The 24,791-nt window shown below is 37.1% G+C and overlaps 1 protein-coding gene across 6 annotated transcripts in view; it reads right to left on the reverse strand.

Annotated features, from left to right (window-relative positions):
- The window catches only part of CBLB (Cbl proto-oncogene B), a 218,756-nt gene extending 194,743 nt beyond the window's left edge, over positions 1-24,013 (reverse strand). For 2 of the 6 annotated variants that reach the window (XM_010378710.2, XM_010378709.2), the window contains exons 1-3: positions 23,887-24,012; positions 22,399-22,580; positions 8,043-8,293 (exon numbers count right to left, since the gene is read on the reverse strand). In XM_010378710.2, coding sequence (XP_010377012.1) covers positions 8,043-8,293; positions 22,399-22,566 — 419 coding nt within the window. In that variant the 5' untranslated portion in view covers positions 22,567-22,580; positions 23,887-24,012. Of the gene's footprint in view, positions 1-8,042; positions 8,294-22,398; positions 22,581-23,234; positions 23,257-23,291; positions 23,436-23,711 lie in introns of those variants that run through there. The other 4 variants (XM_030940505.1, XM_030940511.1, XM_030940517.1 and 1 more) reach the window with 4 other exon arrangements.
- Positions 24,014-24,791: the final 778 nt, after the last annotated feature.

The raw sequence follows: 24,791 nt of genomic DNA on the forward strand, positions 1-24,791 counted from the left end.
ATAAAGTCCTTAACAGTCCTGCAAGCTCTCACCTGCCACCCCTAACAGACTCCCTTTGTTTAACTCTGAAAACATTTGTCTAAATAACTTTCTTGTGGCCTCTACTTTCATGGTATATTAAAGAAATGAGCCCCTTGATTTCTAAACTTTAGAAAAGTCTATTCACATCACTCAGATGCTTGAAATATGCATAAAAACATTCTCATCAAGATAAAATGAACTTTTTATTTATTTAAAATAAATCAATCTCAGAAGATTTTTCAAGCTTTCTAAAGCAAATTCTACTTCCTGTCTGGCAGACATACTTCTACATAAGAGATTGATTACTATTTGTCTTCTGAATCCAAGTTAAAAATTACTATTTTGAAGTATCAAAAATTCATATTTTCATTCCTCTAGTTTCCCATTTAAAAGGAAAAAATGCCTTGAATGCAAACAAATATAGAAAAAAAATGAGTAAAAGTATATGTTTATATAAAAATACTTGTGTTCAAAAGAAATTAGTTGCCTATTTTGATTTAGAAATAAATATATTTATTTAGAAATATTTTCTACTTGCAATTTGACCTTTGTCCTCATCAAATTCAAAATAATTGCAATTTTCACCATTAGTAAACAAAAAAAGGAGTAACAGAAAAACTAGGTTAGTGTTTTAAATGTAACATTATTTTTAATGATGAATATAAGCCATTCCCTTTCATGTATCATTACATATTTCACAGAAAAATATCCAATATAGTATAACTTACTTATAAAAGACAAATCTTCTTAAGATTAGTTCTCTTACAAATAATTACAATAACGAAAACAATATTTTTACCAGAAACTACTACTAAAGTTGAAAAATTAATAGACTGAGGTAGCAACAGTAGCATTTAGTCTGAAACAACTTAATTTTCATTTATGATATTGAAATGTCTGAGGTAAAAATGTTATGAACATCCAGAAAATAATTTAATAACTCAAAAATGTAGATTGGAGTCAGGAAGCCAAAGTTACAAAGAACACTGGGAGCAGAAACGGCATCAGAGCATAAGATTTCCTGGCTCCACATTCCTATACTTAAACAGCACTTTTTTCATTTTCTTCTCACTATATACAGAGCTGACTATGACAAAATGCGGTAAGTGACGTAGCATTATAAACATGCCCATTAAACTGTGAGGTCCAGTAATTATTAAAACTACCACTTAAAACACAGATTACACATACGGATCAGTCTCTTTATATGGTGAACTGAAAACCTATGAAGACTTGCAAAACTATTTCAATGACCACGGTATCAGCATTTGTATGAATATAAATTTAAGCATTTAAATTACTACTACTTTATTCTTTACTCAAAGCAATGATGTCATACAGTAATATAAGGAAAGAAAGTAGGTTTGTTTGCAGCTTTTGTTTTGTCGTTGCTCTTGTTGTTATTTTTGTGGTTGCTGTTGTTTTTGATTGATCTTTTAACTATGTATCTTCAATGTACCAGTTGCAAAATGTTTTTTGGTACACTATCTTGTAAATAACCAACACAATTAGAAACAGCAAGCATAGTGATCTGTAGTCCTTTAAGGGGAAAGGCACTTTATCAATGGAGCAGATTACAAGCTATTCTTTGTTTAGCCAAATGGTCAATGGAGAAAAATATTTCTGCCTGATTTTAAATAAAGGCTAGCTTCTTCTAGAGCTAATTTTTCTATGTCAAATACTTTTTTAAACTACAAAACATGTAACCCTCCACCACACACACACACACACACACACACCCCATTTTGTCATTTATTTTTTCTACAACACTGGTTTATAAGGCATGGTTCAAGGGCTCTGAAATGACATTAATGTTAATGTTAAGGCAACACCTACGTTTTCCTCTCTGGCCAGACCTTTTGTTAATCTTTATTTTATTCACAGTCTATCAAAGGCAGAGCTATTTTTTCCACCTCAGTTGACTTTTTTTTTCAGTGGTTGTCTAGCAGTGTGTAGGAAGGGAAAATGGGTTGTAGCACACCGGCTCACTCAAGCAGTTCAAAAATATGGAAAATCTCAGTATCCTTCAGCCATCATCTCTGAGCGTTTTAAAAAACACAGTGGCCAACACCAGACCTTGCAGAGCAGCTGATTAATACATACTTTTCAGATGAAACAAATTTTACTATTAAAACCGTTAACTGATGAAACTGCCAGTCAAATCACAGAAGTGCCTCCTGTCAATTACACATTTGTTAGCAATGACAATTGCCATTTTTACTTGTGCCACTAAAACTTTAAGTAACATGATACTTAGTTTCTCCTTTTCTCTGTGCTTCAAACTACAGACTTCTCCACATGTTCTTTACCCTCTCTCTACACATATACACACATACACATGCAAGCTTTATGCTTGCCAGAAATCACTGAATTACTCTTCCCAGAAATGTCAGCTCAGAATGGTTTAGACACCCGGCTGGAGGAGCACCACCTCAGTGTGACGTTGAACTGTTTGCAGGAAAAGAGAAAGAAAGAAAAAGAACAAAACAAAACAAAAGAACACCAGCAACAGTAACAATTTGGGAAAAATGATATAAAAGATGGAGGTTTACTGTATCAATCGGGGGAGGCACGCAGCCTCTTCATACCTTTTCTCTACTAGAAATCGTTATCTACTCTCAAGGCAAAGACTTTCACTGTGCCCTAAATATCTATTTCAGTAGCATATACAATTATGTAACTATAATTTCTACCTCTCTCCTTCTACACAGGACCTAAGTAACTAGGAAATGTATTGAATGCCACTTACTTATTTATTTTTCTATTTATTACATTTATATAAAATTGCTTTAAAATTCAGGCTACTCATTCATAATTAACAATCAATTAAAATTTTAAAAAGCAATCTGTTCAGAACTGACACCTAAACTTTTTCTCATCTCCCCTTATATTTATAACAATTTCACATTTATTGTTGAAACAACAGAGGTGCAGGAACATTAAAATACGCATTTTGGGCTGGGTACGATGGCTCACGCCTGTAATCCCAGCACTTTGGGAGGCCGAGGCGGGTGGATCACGAGGTCAGGAGATCGAGACCATCCTGGCTAACATGGTGAAACCCCGTCTCTGCTAAAAATACAAAAAATTAGCCGGGCATGGTGGTAGGCGCCTGTAGTCCCAGCTACTCAGGAGGCTGAGACAGGAGAATGGTGTGAACCCGGGAGGCGGAGCTTGCAGTGAGCCGAGATCCTGCCACTGTACTCCAGCCTGGGCGATGAGCAAGACTTCAATTCAAAAAAAAAAAAAAAAACGCATTTTGATTCATGTACTCATTCAGCACTATTTCTTCAATAAAGCGGGCAGAATCACATGAGGTAATACTGATTAAGTCAATTAACTCCAAATTACTGTTTCTACTATTACTGTCCTCCATTTTTTGTGCAATTATAGTAATGTCCCTAGTGAGCTACTTACAGAATCAAAGAAACGATTCTTTAGTGAATTTATAATATTCCCAGTAATAAGTGTTGTCATACCTATTAGGTGGAGTCATTCTACTAAACCATAGACTTTCTTGCCTAACTACCTTTGATTGTTTTGCTTATGTAGAAACATTTCATAGGAGACTTTTAAGTTTTGACTGGTAATGTACAGATTTTCATAGATTGATATAACTCATAATGCTGATTATTCACAATGAGGCCACTCTGTACATGAAAACATGCTAAGAAGACTCTTCTATGTTCTACAGAGCAAAATGCCTCAGAGCTCCGTGTGCAATGGCACATTTTAGACTCAGTTTGCATTTGGAATCCTATGGGAACCTAGAAATGAATGTGTCCAAATATATTACTAGAAAAAGAAACCCAGTTCGAAAGTTTATGTGCCTGCTATGGTGTACCAAGAATGGTACATTATTATGAATTATTATGAAACATTTATCAAATGTAAGTTCTGCATAAACACAGCTGGCCACAGAACACTGTCAGTAAATAGAACAAAGATGAGAGTACTAGCCAATTAAGGATATGCTATATCAGCATAGAAACTAATAAATTTTGTCTTAGGGTTGCATTTAGGACAGTGAACAAAATTCACTTGGACACTTAGAATGTAGGCAAGAATACACAGAATGAGTGACCTCATTGTGAACAGTCAGCATTATGAGAGCTATCAAAATCTATGGGAATCTATACATGATCAATCAAAACTTAAATGTCCCCCATGAAATGTTTCCACATAAGCAAAACTATCAAAATTATCAAATGGAAATTATAAAACATCTACTGAGTTAGAAAATGTTTCAAGTTTCCACAGAAGATGTAAAAGTGGGATACAAGTTTACCACATCATATATGATTACATCCAATTAAAAACACTGTATCCACTCAAAATCCTAGTCAAAGAAGTTATATACCTTGTCAATGTCCTGATACTCTAAAGAGTAAAATTTAATGGATGACTTGGCTGGATCAGGAAGAATTTTGCAACTACTAACTTTGAAAAAAGAATTATAAAGACATTTGTAAAGAACTTAGTTTTAGTAGGTCAATGGAAGAAGTACAATGTGAAAAATAAAATTTTAATATAAATATCTGGCTTCCCAAGATGTTAGCAGTTCTTGAAAAGTCTGCAAGAATAAACAATCACTATAATATTTCTCTACCTTACTTCTGTCACATTGTGACAACTCAAATTCCTCATTACTCCTGGAGAAGTTTAGAGCATTAATTAATGCTAAAAGGCAATTGGAAGATTCACCACCCTCAAGATGAATAAACTGTGGCCCAAGAATATTAAGTGATGAGCCCAAAGTTACATAATTGGTTAGATGTCTACGAGTATGTTTGGGTTCATCTCTAATTGAGAGAGAAAATTATAAAAACATAATTATTTATGCCATTTTACATCTGGAAGAGGGTTTTTTATGTTTCAATTTGATGGTTTTACTTGTTACAGGTATTTGGCCAGTATTCATAGAAAATTTAGAGTCCACATACCTCCATAACTGAATTTTCTATTTTACAACCCTGTGCTGTTATTAGACAGAATGGGGCTAGTTTTTCTGACCTGAAAGAAATCTTAGAGGTTTCTTAAAGGTTTTCCTATATGTCAGAAAACTAAAATGCAGACAGGTTAAGAGTCTCATACTAAAATTTAACTAATGTGTTCAGACATTATATATTTCCATTAATATTGATTTTCCAATTTGGAAATCTAAATAAACTATCACTATCATGAATATTCCATAAATATTTAAAATAGCCCAGAAATGGAAAACTCTATCATTTTCTTTATTTTGTTTAAGATAGATCCTGAAATTTAACATTAAAATGACCAAACAACAAATTTGAGTGAGGATCTCTAAATGAAGAATCCTGGCTATAAAATCAGGATTTGGTTGATGTCAATTCAGTCTTTGAAAGCCCAGTTCAGTTTCTCACTTAAGTAAAAATACACAGATGGAAGTTACATCTCCCACCCACATCTACCACATCCGCAGATTCAATCAAACTATGTCTTTAAAACACTTGTCTCCAATACCAAATTCTGGTGTGGATGTGGAGCACTGAGAACTGTCATTCGTTGCTGGTGGGAATGAAAAATGGTAGAGCCACTTTGGAACCAGTCAAGGAGTTTCTTATAAACTTTCTTGAAAGTTTCTTATGTTCTTTCTAAACTTATGCATACCCTGAAAATCCAGCAATCTTGCTAGGTATTTTACCCAAGTGAGTTAAAAGCCTAAATCCAGAGGAATACCTACATACAAATATTTATTGCAACTTTATACATGATTACCCAAAAAATGGAAGCAACCGAGATGTAGTTCAAGGTGTGAGTGAAAAACCAAACCGTGGTACAACCACACAATGGAGTATTCTTCAGTGGCATAAAGAAATGAGCTACCAAGTTATGAAAAGACACGGAGGAACCTAAAATGCAAAGTGTTAGGTGAAAGTCAATCTGAAAAAGTTACATATTGTGTGAGTCCAACTATGTAACACTGTGGAGAAGGCAAAACTACACAAACAGTAAAAAGATCAGTGGTGGCCATGGGTTCAAGGGGGGAAAAGTGAGACAATAAAGTAGATCACGGGGCATTTTTAGGGCAGTGAAACAATTCTATACAACACTGTAATGGTAGATACGTGACATTATGCATTTATGGAGCATAGAACAGTGCAAAACATAAAGCGGACCCTAATGTAAACTCTAGACTTTAGTTAATAATAATGTATCGACAATAATTTATCAACTGTAACATACCACACCAATGCAAGACATGAATAGGAGAAACTGCTTGGGCAGAGGAGATTTATAGGAACTGTAATTTCTGAATAATTTTCCTGTAAACCTAAAATGGCTCTAAAAATAAAGTCTATTAAAACATTGAGAATACTGTCTCATGAACTAGCTATTATCGTAAGTAAATTTACGTAAAGCTATTAATGTTAAAAGCAAATACAGTCATGAACCCTGTAATGACATTTCAGTCAAGGACATTTCAGTTAATGACAGACCATATTTATGTTAGCGCTTTAGTAAGATTATAATGGAACTGAAAAATTCCTATTACCTAGTGATGTCATAGTCATCACAAGGTCATAGTGCAACATATTACATGTTTGTGGTGATGACGGTGTAAACAAATCTACTGTGTCACCAGTCACATAAAAGCACAGCACATATAATTATGCATAATACATAATACTTGATAATGACATTATAAGTGACTATATTACTAGTTGATGTATTTACTATACTACCTACTTCTTAATGTTATTTTACAGGGTATTCCTTCTACTTATTAAAAAATATCTAACAGTAAAACGGCCTCAGGCAGGCCCTTCAGGAGGTATTCCTGAAGGCACTGTTATCACAGATGATAGCTCCATGCATGTTAATGCTCCTGAAGACCTTCCGGAGGAGTAAGATGTGGAGGTGGAAGACAGTAATATTGATGATCCTGACACTGTGCAGGTCTAGGCCAATGTGTGTGTGTGTCTTAGTTTTAACAAAACAGTTTATAAACTTCTTTAAAAACTTAATTTTTAAAATATTTTTAAAGCTTATAGAATAATAAAGAAAATATTTTTAAGCTAATTGTTAATACGAGTCAAAAAGTAAAAAAAAAAAAAATTAAAAGTTTATAAAGTTTAAAAGTGACAGTAAGCTGTTCATATTGGAGAAAGAAATTTTTTTTCTATAAATTTAGTGTAGCCTAAGTGTACAATGTTTCTAAAGTCTGCAGTAATGTACAGTAACAGTCCTAGGCCTTCACATTAACTTGCCATCATTCACTTACTCACTTTCAGAGCAACTTCCATTCCTGCAAGCTCCAAGCATGGTATACAGGTTATCCATTTTTATCTTTTATGCAGTTTTTTTTTTTTTTTTTAGATGGAGTTTCGCTCTTGTCGTCCGGGCTGGAGTGCAATGGCACGATCTCAGCTCACCGCAACTTTCGCCTCCCGGGTTCAAGTTATTCTCCTGCCTCAGCCTCCCAATTAGCTGGGATTATAGGCATGCATCACCACACCGGGCTAATTTTGTATTTTCAGTAGAGACGGGGTTTCTCCATGTTGGTCAGGCTGGTCTCAAACTCCCGACCTCAAGTGATCCACCCGCCTCAGCCTCCCAAAGTGCTGGGATTACAGGAGTGAGCCACTGCGCCCAGCCTTTTATAAAGTATTTTTACCATACCTTTTCTATGTTTAGGTATATTTAGACACACAAATACTTACCATTGTGTTGCAATTGCCCACAGTGTTAAATACAGTAACATGCTGTATAGATTTGCAGCCTAGGAGCAATAGGCTATACCATATAGCCTAGGTGTGCAGTAGGTAATACCATCTAGCTCTTGTGTAAGTACACTCTATGATGCCCACACAACAATAAAATTGTCTAAAAATGCATTTCTCGTAAAGTATGCCCATTGTTAAGTACCACATGACTGTATACAAAGTGACTCACATTTACCCCAAAACAATTACATGGTGACGTTTAGGTTAACTATTAAGTAAAAAGCAACATAAATGACCTTTACACCAAAACATCTGAAATATTCTTCTTACCTGTCCTGTGACTGTTCTTCATACATTCTCTCCTTGCCTTCTTTAAAGAGTCTTATTGCCCGTTTTGACTTTTTCATAAGGCTATCAATGTAGATTTTAAAGTACTCATTCTCACTGAGTTGGGCAAGTTTCTGGTTGTCATCATATTTACTCAGTATAAGTCGTAAATGCTGATATGTATCAGGCAAAATATCAAGTATATATGGTGGGCTATTTTTCAACTGAAGTTTGGGATTTTGGCACAGTCTTACCTAAAAACAAAGATAAAAACAAAATAAATCATAATATTTTATTTCACAGAAAAATTAAAAAATTATAGAACCATGTCCTATTTCTTCATTTTCCATAATATAAATTATGATCTTAACTTACTATCTCCAATTTATTATTAACTGACAAATATTCACTTTTGTCATAATATAAATAAGTCCTACTCTGTTCTACCATTCAATCTTTTCTATATCATACCCTTACTTTGAACCCCTAAAGTTTTAATTCTAAGATACCTCATTGTGCATAGGTTAACAGAACTCCAGTATGCTAATCACTGTATATCACTGATAGTCTTTTTTTTTTAATAAAAATGAGGAAATGGGCCTTTTCTGTTGACAACCAATGCCTCACATTTACATGTTATTTTACTACATTGAACTCCCGGCTGGTGCTGTCTCATAGTTTGTTAATTAGTGTTTTGGTGTACTGTTCCTGAACCCCAAGGAGAATAAAACAAAGAGGTGCAATTTGAATAACTGAGTTATTAAGTAGTAAATGTGTGTCAGGTCAGAACCAGTCTTTTCCACCTCCCCATACTGTCTACCACGCCTATAAACATGTGGCATATAACGGTTCAGTCATCCCACCACAGGTGCTGCCCAACCACTGGGGCGTTCAGGGGCTGCCTGCAGAACTGAAAGTACCTTCTGCCGGCCAGAGAAGGTAGTAATTCAACTAATGTATTCACTTCTACATGTTCATATGATTTAGTCAAGAGTAAGTTAGTCTACCACATTCTTATCCCTCCAGAAAGGGCATAATGAACTCTTCACATAAATAACTGTAAAATGAAATCATTGAGAATTGCACAATAGCATTATGTAGTGTAATGGGACAGCACTCTTTAAAAAGGTTAAATGTTCACATAAAGATCATAAAGATACATGGCTCTCTTAAGGTCCTCGTCATTTTTTTTTTTTTTTTTGTAAAATTGTCAAGAGTATAATATCTTATTTTATTTATTTATTTATTTTTTTAAGATGGAATCTCAGTCTGTCACCCAGGCTGGAGTGCAGTAGCATGATCTCAGCTCACTGCAACCTCTGCAGCCCAGGTTCAAGCGATTCTCCTGACTCAGCCTCCCAAGTAGCTGGGATTATAGGTGCCTGCCACTGCACCTAGCTAATTTTTATATTTTTAGTAGAGACGGGGTTTCACCATCTTGGTCAGGCTGGTCTTGAACTCCTGACCTCGTGATCCACCCGCCTCAGCCTCCCAAAGTGCTGGGATTACAGGTGTGAGCCACCGCACTTGGCCTATGAGTATAATATCTTAAACATAATTGGCTAAAGCCTCCTGTTGGGTGGCACTGGAGTTGCTGTGGGTGATTTTGGAATCTGGCTAATGGAAATTTGAGTTGAAGATACATTTACTTTGGGTTTAGTGAAAGGTATATGTAAGGCATACAGTCACTCCTGTAAAATGGTTTAATTACTGTCAGCAATCCCAATGAAACTGAAATAAGACAGGCAAAGAAAGAATATATGATCTCACTTTCATATGCAGAATCTTAGAAGAAGGAGTTAAACAAACAGAAACAGACAGTAGAACAGTGGGTGGGCCCCAGGGATGGGGAGGGGAAAAAATGGAGAGAAGAAGGTCAAAGAGTACAAATGTGCAGGTATGTAGGATGACTAGAGATCTAACGTACAGCATGAGGCCTATAGCTAATAACACTGTATTCTGAAAATCTGCTAAGAGAACAGAGTTTACATGGTCTTACCACAAAAAGGTAATTATGGAAGGTGAAGAATATGTTAATTTATTTGATGTAGTAACCATTTCACTATGTGTATATATATCAAAGCATCACGTTATACACCTTAAATAAATACAATATTTTTAAAATCTGTAATAGAATTTTTTATTTTTATTTTTATTTTTTTTTTGAGATGGAGTCTCGCTCTGTCACCCAGGCTGGAGTGCAGTGGCCGGATCTCAGCTCACTGCAAGCTCCGCCTCCCGGGTTTACGCCATTCTCCTGCCTCAGCCTCCCGAGTGGCTGGGACTACAAGCGCCCGCCACCTCACCCAGCTAGTTTTTTATATATTTTTTAGTAGAGACGGGGTTTCACCAGGTTAGCCAGGATGGTCTCGATCTCCTGACCTTGTGATCCGCCCGTCTCGGCCTCCCAAAGTGCTGGGATTACAGGCTTGAGCCACCGCGCCCGGCCCTGTAATAGAATTTTTTTTAAAGATAGTTTCAGAAACACCTGAAGTGCCCAAATGCTGACTAGCCTACCATGTGGACAGTGAAATCCAATTCAAATCTGGCAATTTGAATGTGTTTCATGGCACCCAAAACTGGAAGTATATGTGGCAATGGAAGAGAATCAAAGTATAAAATGTACGGAGCCAAAAACTAGTGCAGATTATTTCTCTAATCATTTGTAGATATATCTGTTTTTTAAAAATTATAGTGTTTTGTGGATTTTTCTCATTCTGAAGAAAATTCACTCTCGTACACAATTTGATGTTTGTACTTTTGTATTCTTTATATTTAGAAAGATTCTTTCAAATTATCTAAGTTTCAGGGGGCATAAAACATGGGTCTGCCCCTGGGCACCCATAAAAGTGCCTGGGACAAATAAACAATTGAACTATAATAACTTAAAGCATAACAAACACAATAAACCAAGGAACTAACAAATTTAAAAAGTACTCTTATACGCACTATCACACTTACTTTCTTAAAGAAATTGACCAGGCGCAGAGGTTCATACCTGTAATCCCAGCACTTTGGGAGGCTGAGGCAGGCAGATCATGAGGTCAAGAGTTCGAGACCAGCCTGGCCAACATGGTGAAACCCCGTCTCTACTAAAAATACAAAAATTAGCTGGGCGTGGTGGCAGGTGCCTGTAATCCCAGCTACTCAGGAGGCTGAGGCAGGAGAATCACTTGAACCTGGGAGACAGAGCTTGCAGTAAGCTGAGATCACATCACCGCACTCCAGTCTGGGCAAGACAGCAAGACTCCGTCTCAAAAAATAAAAAATAAAAAGAAAAAGAAAATAAAAAGAAAAAAAAGAAATCATTGGGGATCAGGGTTTTTTTTGGGGGGGGAGTACATGGGGAAAAAAATGTGGCTCAAATTTCCAACCATCGGCCTCTAATTTAAGATAACATTTTTCACATTAACCTAGGGCATGATCATATATTCTTCCTCTTTGTAAACAATGTCTTAGAGCAGAATTGTTGAGTATATAACCAACAAACTAATGGACTGGTTGATTGCTATTTTTTTACACAAATAGTTTGACTGTATTTTTCCTTTATTTTTACAATTGAACTCTGAAGTATCAAGTATTCAAATTAATAACCCAAAGGTACAGGCTTAGTTAAAAAGTAATAATATTATTTTAATCTCCTAGAAAGTCCTTGGAAATGTAGAATGGCATCTCATTTACTAAATAATAGCAAATCTTTACAAAAGTATAGTGAAAAGGGCTGACAGAGCTTTTTTACCCCCTTTTTAATACGTGATACATTAGTATAATCAGAGTTCATTCTGCCCTAAAGATTAAGTCCCAAATATGTCAATTATTTAATGCTTGAAAAAGAATATGCTTTTTAAATTATTTAAACCAAAAATACTATCACAAATATACATAAATACTAAGAATATTGCCACCAATATTCTACAGCAGGCATAGTTTAATTTCGGCAACATAAAACTTGGTGTAATATGACACAGACTGATGCATTATTTTCTTGTACTTTGGGGACCAGGCAGCTTCAAATTCATTTCCTCTACTAGAGAACTTTTTAACTGATAAATACAAAATTTCTGTCAGGCATTTTTGTTTTCAGACATTCCACATAAATATTCTTCGACAGAAATGTTTACATTTTACAAATATTTAATTCACTATTCTTTATCTGAACTTTTTTCTCATTTGCTTTATTTAAAATTGTAATTCCATGTGGGAATTTATCCCTTTATCAGGTGGAAATTGTTTGAACTACTATATGCCAGGTACTGAGCTTAGTGCTAGGAAATTATAGATGACTAGAACATACTTCCTGATTCAAAGAGATGCAAAGAGTCTGGCAGAAGAGACGTAGTTCTCTATAATTAACTTAAGAGCAATGTAATTCTTGCTCTAAGGGATCTTAGTAAAGATTCCACCCAATCCATTCATTTCCAGATTTTAAAAAAACTAAGAACTAGAAAGATTAAGGAACCATTAAAATATCATTAATCCAATACAAGAGCTTGCATCTTCTGAATCTCGGGCTGATCTTTCTAACTATATCACAATTTAATTAAAATTAGGCATATAATTAATGATCCCTGCTAAACTCATTTACATTTTTATTTTATTCCATTTGCAAATTTACATAAAGTTCAGGACCCATTTGTTAATTCAACAAACATTTATGTGGCAGGCATTGTTTCAGGCTCTAGGGAACAGAGAAAGTAATAAATCACACACCTGCCCTCAAGCAGCTGTCTAGTGGGAAAGACTGGTGGCTTAGGAAAAGAATTACAGGAGAATTTAGTGCTATGATGGAGGCAAGTACAAACTGCTACAGGAGAAAAGCAGCAGCTCACTCATTTCCACATAAGACTGTCAGGAAACACATACTTAACTTTGTCAAAAGGAGTATTCTAGGCAAAGAAGTGTGCAAAGGCTTAAGAGACACCAGAGAGAAAGCATGTTAAGAGAGGAGTAAATGCAGTTATTCTAAAAGGTCGGAGCATAGGAAGGAAGGCTGTGAGTGAGTAGTACAAGAGATGTGAAATAGGCCAGAGTCAGCTCATCAAGGCCCTGTAGGCTAAACTGTTGTCTAAATTTGCACTTGGGAAAGTGCAACATATAATGCTGAACTACTGTATGCCGCTGAGTGCACAGTTCATCAGTTGGATTACTATTCAATCCTGTGATTTATGACAGCTTCTGCCAAAAATGAATAACCCTACATCAGGACTATGACTTCTAAGCAGGTCAAATTCAATTCCATTCAATAAATATTTATTGAGTACCTGCTATGTGCAAGGAGTTGCAAAAGCCAGGAAAGAAAAATTGCTTTTCTAAAAGCAGTATATTAGAGAGAAAATCAAGCTCACCACAAGGGTCAAGTTCAGATTCAAATGGTTACACCTCTTCTAGAAATACCTAAATTGCTTCCTAGAATGAAGGTTGGTACTAACACAGAAGAACTTTGATATAGAACAAATCTGTAGTCACATTATAAAATGATGAACTTTTTAGGGCACCGATTGGTGCATAAAACAATTGGTTCGATAGCAATATTGCTCTTTTCATTAGAACTAAAAGGCAAAACATTTATTATTGGAATTAGGCTGAAAATTCCACTATAGTCATTGACTCAAAAAATTTGGAAATCACCAGTACCAATTCCTTTTGACATGTCAACACTGAAATACAGAACTAGAACCTAACTAAGGTTACTGCTCAGAACCCTGATAGCTGGTCTTGAGAATCAGGAACTGTCCCCATACCAATATACAACTGACTTTTATATTTGCTTAAATGTATTAGAAATGTTTAACGAGACTCTCTCTGTACATGTAGTCTGCACTGTTTCACATAAATAAAAATATATTATTAATATATTGGTTACACATTCCAATACATAAATATGTATTTAAATATATATATTCAACCATATCAAAGCAAAAGCACAAATACAAAAGCAAGATTTACTAATGCTATAGGACTATTCAAAGTCATTACTTAGTCTTGGAATAATCTTGCATTTAAAGTTTTCTGACTGTGCCTTAGCTAAAACTTCCAGCCAAAAGGTAAGAAAAATGTATTAGATAAGATAGTACATTCCTTGCAAACAAGGTTCAAACCAGCCTGTGAAACATAGGAAAGAACTTTTACCAAATACAATGAAAATTTCAACAGTAAGGAATTGTGCCTATACTATAAGACTTTCATTATAAAGCACACCTCACTTCATGAAGCATTCAGTTATACTGAATCAAGTCATATACTCTCAAGTGAACTACCTCATTTTTAAAGACAATATAGAAAGCCCTGGGCTGGGTGCAGTGGCTCACAACTGTAATCCCAGCACTATGGGAGGCCAAGGCGAGCAGATCATGAGGTCAGGAGATGGAGAACATCCTGGCTAACATGGTGAAACACTGTTTCTACTAAAAATACAAAAACAAAATTGGCTGAGTGTGGAGGCGGGCCCCTGTAGTCCCAGCTACTTGGGAGGCTGAGGTAGGAGAATGGTGTGAACCCAGGAGATGGAGCTTGCAGTGAGCCAAGATCATGCCACTGCACTCCAGCCTGGGTGATAGAGTGAGACTCCATCTCAAAACAAAAAAGGCCTGTCCTCCTGTAAATGTTAGAAAAGGTTTCTTACTACAGTTACCTAAAAGTGTGTGTGTGTGTGTGTGTGTGTGTGTATATATATATATATATCTTTATAATAAAAGGTAGTGAAGAGTTCTTTGGGTTCTTTCCATTTTAAAGCAGCAAATAATTACTAAATATAAAAATTATAAAAATGTATTTTACTAAGTATAAAAATGTATAAAGTGTAAAAAAGTATAAAACATACACTCTTTTTTAATAGAATATTAATTGGGCAAAACAAAATTGGCATATAAAATTGATCATGAGTCCACTACAGCTGAATTTAGAGAAAATTACCAAGTCCTTTACGATTTTCTATGAAGATGTCTTCAGAAGACTGACATTAAGAAGCAGCATTAAAGAACCGACTAGTTATAATTAAAATATCAATTGTATATTCTGTTCACTCTCTTTCCTCCAAATGAGAATGGAACTTCCTTAAAGGTGAAGAACAGTCTTTCTCATTGGTCTGTCTCTATCACCTAATATAGAACTTTGCATATAGTAGACGTGCAATAAATATTTGAGGGCAGAAAGGAGGAAGAGGAGGAGGAAGCAAACAAAGTAAGGAAGAACCTCTCAGGAAAATTATATTACAAATAGGATATCTACAGCTATATTGAATAAAGCTGCCTAAAAATGAGTACAAAATTTGGAGAAGAATTTGATAATATCAAATATGGGAGTGGAGGAGGGGAATGCCCTTTTGATGTACTCCTTCGGAAAAAGGAAGCATCATATTATTTCATGGAGGAGTGTGCTTGACTCTTCATACTGTGAACACAGACATCAGAATCAAGCAAACCTAGCATGTGGCCCTAACATTTACTAGCTTTACAACCTTGGGCAGGGTTCTTCTTCTGGAAACTTCTTAGGATATTATAGTTCTTACAAGAGGAAATGTAAAGTGCTATGCACTGTGTCCAGAACATAGTTAGCCCTATCTCCTTCTTAGTATTTCTTCTCCCTTCCACATTTTACATTCCATCACAAGGCAAAATCCCTGCAGATTTTGCAAAGGTATGAAAATTACACCAAGGGCACTGAGCAGTTTGTTGAGGATCATGATTTTTAAAAGTTCATTTAGCTCATAAAGTTACTCATGCTGCCTAAAACCCTTAAAAAGTCTGGAATGTTCTGTGCAGAAAAGCAGGAAATAAGGCTAAGCCCAGGTCAGTACTCCTGTCAGCTGACATGGAATCCTCTGGTTTCTTCAAACCCAAGAGGCTCTCAGGAAAAGATGTAGGACTTTAATATTTTTTAAAATCCTTTAACAGGTAGAATATTATAACTATTAATACTTTTTTCATTGACACTATAAGATAATATAAGCTCAACAATTTTCTAAATGTTACTATGTTAAAAACCTATAAAATTTGTTGGATATTTTCAAAATGTGTCTTTCATTACAGCAACCTACAAATACTTAAAAACAAAAAACAAAAAAATCTTAGTTAAAAGGTAAGAATAGCATTAATATATGCTCAAGCAGAGTAGATAAAAATAGCACTGTGGTATCCTTTAAGTCACAGCAAGTATATAGTAAGATGAACTTAATATTAAAGATGAGAATCGATTTCCATTTTAATTTTTTACTTATTTACCCACTTAATTGCTAGAAGACTAAAATATATATATTGCGTATTTCATGATACAAAAATTTAAAACTATAAATATTATGCCTTAAATCACTTCCCGACAACCCAATATAAAATTTACAAATGCCTTCAAAACTTCTCTGTATATTCCCTCGCCTTCCTCCTCTGTAAGTGGAAATTACATTTATCCACCAAGATTAACCTTTCTACTGGTTCCTAGTCTTTCCCTCCCACAGTTTAATCTAGAATGCTACTGCTTCTATTTCTTTCTTCTTGCATCTTAGGCCATTCCTTAACTACATCCTTTCCCATCAATCTTTTTTTTTCCCCACCAATCTTTGAACCTTTTCTATGGTGTGTGCACATACACACACACACACAGTTATTTCTATCATGTTCAAATCCTCAAGCTAACAGAACTCCCTTCCTTTTCATTATTGTTACAGTTTTAGAACAATTTTTAAATAATCCACATGCACATTTTAATCTTGCCCCATCATAAAAGTTAAACTGCTCTACAAAGGTCAATAATGGCCTCTAATCATACAATTCAATGACTTTTCAACTTTTCACCCTTTCTGGTTTTCTCCACTTGAATTTGAACTTAGTTTTATCAGAACTTCAGATTTTATCTTCTTCTTAAAGCCGTTTCTACCTAGGAAATTATGTTTTAATTCTACCTTTCTCATCACTAATCTATGTAGATTCTCTTTCCTTCTCTGGTATTTAATTACACCCCTCAAATGCCCCAAAATTCAATTATCTGACTTTTTCTCTGAATTGCTCCCTCTACTCTTCCTCAGAAATCTCTGGCAGTTCTATAGCTTGAAATGCTATCTCTATGAGAATATCTACCAAATATATGTTTCTTGTTTCTACTTCTCTCTTGAACTGTACACTTAATTTTCTGACTGTAAATGAAATTCACTCTGGCATGGTGAACTTAGCATGGCCAAAAACTAACCCCCACACTTCCTCTTTTCCTTCTTACGTTCCTTACCTTATTAAGTGCATCACTGCTTTCAGAGTCAACTAGGCTGAAAACCTCAAGAGTCACTTTCACTGTACCTTCTCTTTCATCCTCTAAGGGGTCACCAAGACCTGTAGATTTTAACTCCAAAATGCCTCCCACATCTGAACCAACACTTGCTATACCTACTTCCAATTATCTAGGCCAGCATTTCATTATTTCTTGCCCAGACTGTTTTAATTCCTCTTGATCATTACTCTTGCTTTCAGATTTTTCTCTTAATCCAAGCTTTGCAGAGTCAAGTAAGTACTCTATCAAAGCACAGCCCTGATGTTTTCCCTCTCTGATTAAGAGCCTTCAATGGTTTTCTACCAAATAAATTAAGACAAAATTCTTTGACAAAAGCCAAACCTCTATCATCTTCCCCTAACTTCCCCTCTCTTACTCAACAATCTATCATTCCTTCAACCTAACATGTCCTCCATCTCACTGGAATCCAGCCCATGAACTGGACAGTACCTCTTCCATGCTTCATTTTACACCAACTTTTCACCCTTAGCAAGCAACGGTTCACCTCCACCACGTACTACATCTCAGCACTTTATTTATACTACCTTAAAGCACTTATTATTACATTTTACTCTATGGCATAGCTGTTTGGAAAGGCCTGTCTTTCCATAGTTGAGATTTGATAAATGAATGATGAAATCAACAGACAGCACATAAAGCACCTTTTAAAAAGAAGAAAGAAATAGATTCAAACTCTGAAAGCTAAAAATTTTTTAATAGTTAAAAGATTACTAACTGATTAAGGCCTGTATTATGTGAATGCTTTATATCGCAGGGAAAAATCATGGTAAGTCTTGATAGGATTCCTTTAAATCTTCTACTTTATCAATAGCTTTTCTTAGAAGTCATGTGCCAGACTTTGGGATCACTCCACTTACTACAACACAAATTCAAAACCGAACTGAGTACTAAACAAAACCGTCCAGACGATTTGTTATTATCCCCAACCAAGTCTACTAGGACCCACTGATTCTGCTAAGGTGGAACAACTTCAGTGAGGAAAAGGAAGTATGTCAAGAAGTATAATTCAAATGAATGATATCCCCTGTTTTACGGCTCTAGGAAGGTAAGAGTCTCTAAATCAGTAAACACAAACAATAGGCATCTAAAACCTGTTTTACTCCACATGGGATATCTTTCAGAGGTATGAGGAACTCAGCTTAGAAAAGAAAGTTTACTTGTATTCTTTAAAATATTTGTATATAATCCAAGCATCCTTGACTGACAAACTTTATAATATATTATTATCACAATGAAATTAAAAAGAGTATGAATTATATTTCAAGCTTGAAAAACGTACTAACTAGACTGGGGGCAAAAGGCAGGAAAAACCTACTGGGCATCACCACTTCCTAAGTGCTTTTTAAATTCTTTCGGTAATGCAATTTAAAAAAATTGACAAGGACAGCAAGACAAAAATCTGAGGCAGGTACTCAGCGTGTTTTGCTCTTTAGCATCGATTAATTATTTTCTAATTTCCCAAGCACCCACATATGCTCAGTACATTTAGCATCTATTAGATGGAAAATTGTTTCTTCTATTTTCCATCACCTGGCTAAGATTCTCGTGAAAACCACGCTCAGGAACCTCACATTAATAAATTATCATTCCAACCATACTGATTAGCAATCACTTCCTTACTCTCACCTCAGCATTTCCAACAAGAACACAATAATGCTGTTTCTAAAAGGCGATGGCCAGCAGAATCCAGAAAGAAAACTGTTTGAATACTGGCCAGAAAAACAAGGAGGATGTTCTCTACTCTGTTCCCACTGTACTTTGGGTTTGTAATATAGCCCTTCCCATACTACATGGCAATTATCCATTTATGTGTTCTCTGGGTTCCTTGACAGGTCAAAGGCGGGATTATGTCTTGTCTAGCTTCATATCCCCAGTAACAAGCACTCAGTGGAAACACAGGAGGCCCTCAAAAAATGCTTATTAAGTGTTTAAGAAACCTTGTCTCTTGAGTAGCTTCAGAACAGACTCCATATTTCATTCCGGGCACACCTGACCCTAGATATGTATTCATGATTACTACTTCCATCACTGTATCAAATAAGCATCCACTGATGTGAAGGCTTTCGGGTCAGCTAGCAAATGACACCGACACACAGAGCTAAGGCCAGAAAATCTGTTTAAATGGGACGTTTTGGGATATGCTACTATCTACTATTCTTTTCCTCAAAACATGGACTGTGCTAACTCTGTGCTACTGATTTTGTTACAAAACACTCTACATCTTATAGGGAGACAACTAAGCAATTACGTTCTCCTATTCTCAGTGACCTTAGAGAAAAAGCCTGCCCTCTGAAAACAGAACATTAATTGGAAACAATTTCAATTGAGCATTTTAAATTCTAGAGGCCAAGAAGTGGTAAAACTACATACCTATTAGATAATTCCCCTACAACCCAAGACTGCTTCATTATTCCCTGTAAAAACAGTTATCTTCCTTTATTGGTGGCTGGAACAAACTGAAATTGAAGTTTGTGTTCCTATTTGTACTTCCAAGATCTACCCTTGCAAAGAGGCGTCACAAGAAAAAATTAGTAACTATACACTTAACCCTGCCTTTTACATACCTACCAAGTAGACGTGAAAGTTGCTATTTTCTGTTATTCACAAACTAAATTCATGCTATCAGAGTTATTTTTTTTAAAAAGGTAATGTGTCAAGGGATTAACTTCAGAACTAATAATAGAGCTCCTGATGTAATCATCAGGACAATGTCGATATTATGAGCCACTTCCTTCACCACTAACAAATAAGAAAAGATAAACAAAAAAGGGGGATGTTTCTGCACTACACACTTAAATAAAATATACTGCCAATTAGTAATTATCAATGCCTTTCTATTTACTGTATCTTAGAGTAAAAATAAACATACTGAATTCTTTCATAATAATTTATGTGATTTCTCTCCACAAAGCCCCTGGGTACATTCACAAATGAACACAACCATTTTCATCTTTGACAAATAATGAAGATAAACAGGCAATGTACATTTGCCAGCACCCACACCACATCCCACTAAGTAGAGACTTTTGATAATAGATTTCCTTGTTAAGTCAAGTTTCTCAATTGGAGAGACTAAAACCTAAACCCACAAAAGGGTTAATAAAATAAATAATAGCAGATGTGTAACTATCAAATAACCATCTATTGTACCATAACTCATGGTGAAATAATTAAAAGCGAATAAAACTTATGTTAACAACCAGTTATAGACCAAAATTGTGTATATCATTTTTAATGTTTCAAAAATGATTTTATAGTAACTATAGCTCACCACTTCCTTATATAAATCTTTTTGATTTGATGTCCTAACACTCACAAATGTACAAACACTGACCACTCAAAGATGGAGGGTGGGGGAAAAAGAACAGCACCTTTATAGAATCTGAACCATTTGCTGTCCACTTATGTAGCAGGTAAGTTAGAGAAAAACCTTGAATTCCTTCTCTTACCCCAACTAATGATTTAGGCAGTGACAGTGACCTTCAAATGCACACTCGTTAACAAAGAAAAGATAGGCAGCATTGTGCTTGCCAAATATATGCTATTTTTCCAATTGAATAGTCCTTATTCTAAAGTATCCAATGCTAAAATCAAAACTCAACCCCAAGCAGCAAGTTGCAATATTCTGACACTATGACATCATTCTGTCTGGAGCACTTTAATATAACAATTTGAATAAATTGGCAGAAGCTTAAATAGGTCACACTGAAGCCCAAAACTAAGGCTATTTATCTGGCAAAAATATTCTGGCTCTGCATTTAACACCACTGCCTGTAGAATGACAGGCCAGTCATTCATCTATGTGTCCTTTCCATCAGAATAAATGAAAATAAAGGAAATCTTGTCACATTCGTATATTGCTACTACTACTAGTACTACTGATAGTGGCTTTTTATAGCCAATATTTGCAGACAGGAGCAAATGAAAACAAAGATGAATGTTACCATATGATTTCATGGATGCTCTGGCACATCCCTATAAAGGAATTTTTTTTTAAAACCTCCATTTCTTCAGTTATAAACATCCCGAGTCTTGCTTCAACTAAACTTACAATTAGCCCCAGATATCTACGAAATAAAGACATAATGTGTTACAAACATTTACGAATAAATACAGGACAGTGCTACTGCTTCAAAAAAAAAGAATTATTAATTTTTGCAAAGCCGCAAGCTACATCTTAAATTTATTTTATAATCATACTTAGTAAAGTAGGATACTGACAGCTACGGTTTCTGAGTAAATCTCTGTAAGGTATTCAGATTGACTTCTCTGGATACTGACACCCATCTTGATTTCTTCTTGTGAAATTATAGTTTGTCTGAAAGCAACATGCAGAAACCACAGAGGTTTCTGATACTCTCAGCTTCACCACTCCCAACATAAATTTTCCTTTCACAATAAACAATGTGCCATCGAAAGGTTTCCTGTTTCAAAATGGAATAGTAGATGAAAGAAACTGTTAACTCTCCCATTAACAACAAAAAAAGTTTCTTAATGAAGATGAATTCTCAAATATGAAAATGGAAACTCCCTCAAATACTGCTTCTACACTTAAGAACTAATCTGTTTCTGGATGACTTTGAGGGGTTCAAGACTTCAGTGGACGAAGTAACAAAAAAAGGAAAAAAATTAAAGAAAGAACTAATCTGTTTCTTTCCCCAGTAAATATTTTCAGTATCACATCAGATGATTGTCATGAGTGGTCCATCAAAGACTTAAATAACCTGCTTGTACTCTTTCGTTATCTAAGAGCAACACAACCTCACAGAAGACAGAACAAACACTTCCAAACATTCTATGGCCATACACCAACAAAAGGCAGCCAATGGTAAAATTCTGCATACTGAGTCATGTAGAGGAACTCTGAACCTTAAAGAGTAGAAAGGACCAAAAGTTAAAAAAAAAAAAAAAAAAGTCTTTGAATCCAACTTTTCAAAAAACACAGACTTGAAGTAAGAAAAATGATGAATTGAAATCAAAAGACTGTTGCCATAACAATGGTTGGTATTAATTAACTGTAAAACTAAATCTGAAGAAACCACAAAGTGAATAGTGTTTCGCACAGGCAACGTCAGACAGAACTTACCACTTTGTCCATGAGTTTCCAAGTCTTCTCCACCGTCCTGCGATCTGCTGCAGCTTGCTTAGGGGGTCCAACTGCATCCTGAATAGCATCAATAATACCCAAAATTCGACCTTTTCGGGGATTTCCTCCTCGGCCACCAGGGTTTCTGCCATTCATTGAGTTTGCCATCTGGAATTTTAGTTCTTTAAAAGGCAGATTTAAAAAAAGAAAAGTTAGTTGATTTCGAAAATATTTACCCACCAGAAAACTAAAGAGACTAACTTGTACCCACTGCATCTTCCTCCATCCGTGAGAGCAAAATCAAAAGTTCCACATTCATTTTTATCAATAAGCTTGTGAATTTACACTCTCAATCTTTACACACAGTAGTTTTAAGAGCAATGATCCTAGATTTGCCTTTACAATACTAAGAGTTAAAGATGCACCCTGCTCACGTTTCAAGTAGCTAAGGCTGAACTAATACCCAACTCATAAAACAAAACTTAAACAGGTTTCCTAGATAAAAAACAGAATGTTCTTCCCCTCCTGCCTTAATTCCAACTCAAAATACTAGAACAATTGAAGCTCCTATCATACATTTTGGGAGCCTTACGCAGAAACTTCACTTTTCACTCTGTTAGATTTCTCCAAGTTATATAAACATAAAGATTATTCTACACAAACGTAAGGGACAGCTCTGTTGTCAACAAAGGCGCACGACATGTCCCACACTAAAACCACCAAGTACGGACCCACGAACACATTTCTTTAAATCAACGCGGTGAGTCGTTATTCCCAAGAACCAAATGAAATAACACACAAATAGCCCATTTGAAAAGAGACGGAGAGAAACTGACAAGCGCGGCCACGGAAAGGAGGAGTTCACTTCTCTCGCTCCTCGCCTCTGCTCTCACCCAAAGCTTTGTTTCAGGACGCCTGTGTCCCTTCCCCGCTCAAGCCCCTTCCTGGCCCCTCGGGTCTGAGCTGCGGGAGGAAGGTGGACGGGGAGGGCACAAAGTGTCCCTCCCGTGCCCGCAGCCCCGTCCGTCTCGGGCGCGGGAGGGACACTGTGTGCTCGGCGCTTGGGTGGACGCGCCTCCTGGGCGCCTGCTGCAATCCCCACCGCCGTCTGCCTGGACTCCGTCTCCCTCCTCCCCGGCCTGCGGGTTCTGGTCTTTAAACGCCCCACTTCAAACTGGACGGCGGCGGCAACCGCAGCTGCAGCTGAAAGCCGGGGCTGTCCCCTCTTCCTCCTTGGCCCGCGCCTGGCTACTCCCAGACCCCCGAGCCGGTAAGAAGTGTGGAGCCTCCCCGGCGACCCCTTCCCTCCTTGCCTTTCGGCGCCGTAGCTGTCCAGAGACACGCGTGTGCGCGGGTCCCACTCCACACGCACGCAGTCCAGTGTGTGTGGGGAGCCCCGGCGGGGAATGGGATCGCTGAAACAGCTCGCTCCCGAAGAAGGAGCAACCCAGCGCGCAGGCCTTCGAGACGTGGAAACGCAACAATTACCGTCAAGACAAATCCACACCCGCTCTCCCCTCCCGCCCGACTCGGGGAGGCCGCGGGAAGCCGCAGCAGCACTAGCAGGAGGAGGAGACCGCTCGCTGGACACCCCACCCCTGTGGCACACACAGTACCCAGGCTCGGGGCGGGGCGGGGGCGGGGCCGCGCGCCGCTGGGCCAATGCCGCACACCCGCGCACTGCCCGACAGCGGGTGCAGCCAATGGGCGGGACGCATCCGTCCTCCTCGCGCTGCCGCCCCGTCCACGTCCTCCACAGTACACAATGGCCCCAGAGGAAGGCCCGCTCGCAGCACGTCAGAAAGGAATTGGACTCGGAGAGAAATGAGGGGCCTGGACTCGCCCGGGAACGAAAGTGGAAACGGGAAAGGAAATGGAAGAAGGGATGCAAGGCACGAAGGAGCTAACCAATAAGGGGTGGCAGGTGGGCGTGAGCGTCGGGAGCGGGAGCCAAAGCCGTCTGGGGCTGAAAGGCGGGACTTCCTGCTTCGCTTACCTTCCTAGTCTTTTGTTTCATAGCAACAGAGTAGTGGCTGGAAGGGTGTTGCTTCTCTGCTCTGGGCGGGTCCAACGCTGGAGAAATTCATCTCCCTAGGGCTGCCAAACCCTTTTACCCAGGACAGCAGCCAAACAGGTCTATGACGTTGCTTCTTGTTGGCTATCAAAAAGAGCAACAGCCACCGAGCTTCTAAAATGCAGAATATATCTCACAGAGAGTAGGCTAAGGGTGACACCAGCCTGCCAACTAAAACTTCCTAAGTTTCTGAGTTTCTTTTTTGCTGTTAGTTTTAGAGGGGTTGCAGACCAAACATCAGGCTGACGAAAAAGCAAATAGTTGCCAATGCTGGCCAAGTAGTCTCTGCTAATCATGCCAGAGCAATAAAAGTACCAGA

This window comes from Rhinopithecus roxellana, chromosome 1 (assembly GCF_007565055.1).
Source record: "Rhinopithecus roxellana isolate Shanxi Qingling chromosome 1, ASM756505v1, whole genome shotgun sequence".
NCBI classification, from domain to species: Eukaryota; Metazoa; Chordata; class Mammalia; order Primates; family Cercopithecidae; genus Rhinopithecus; species Rhinopithecus roxellana.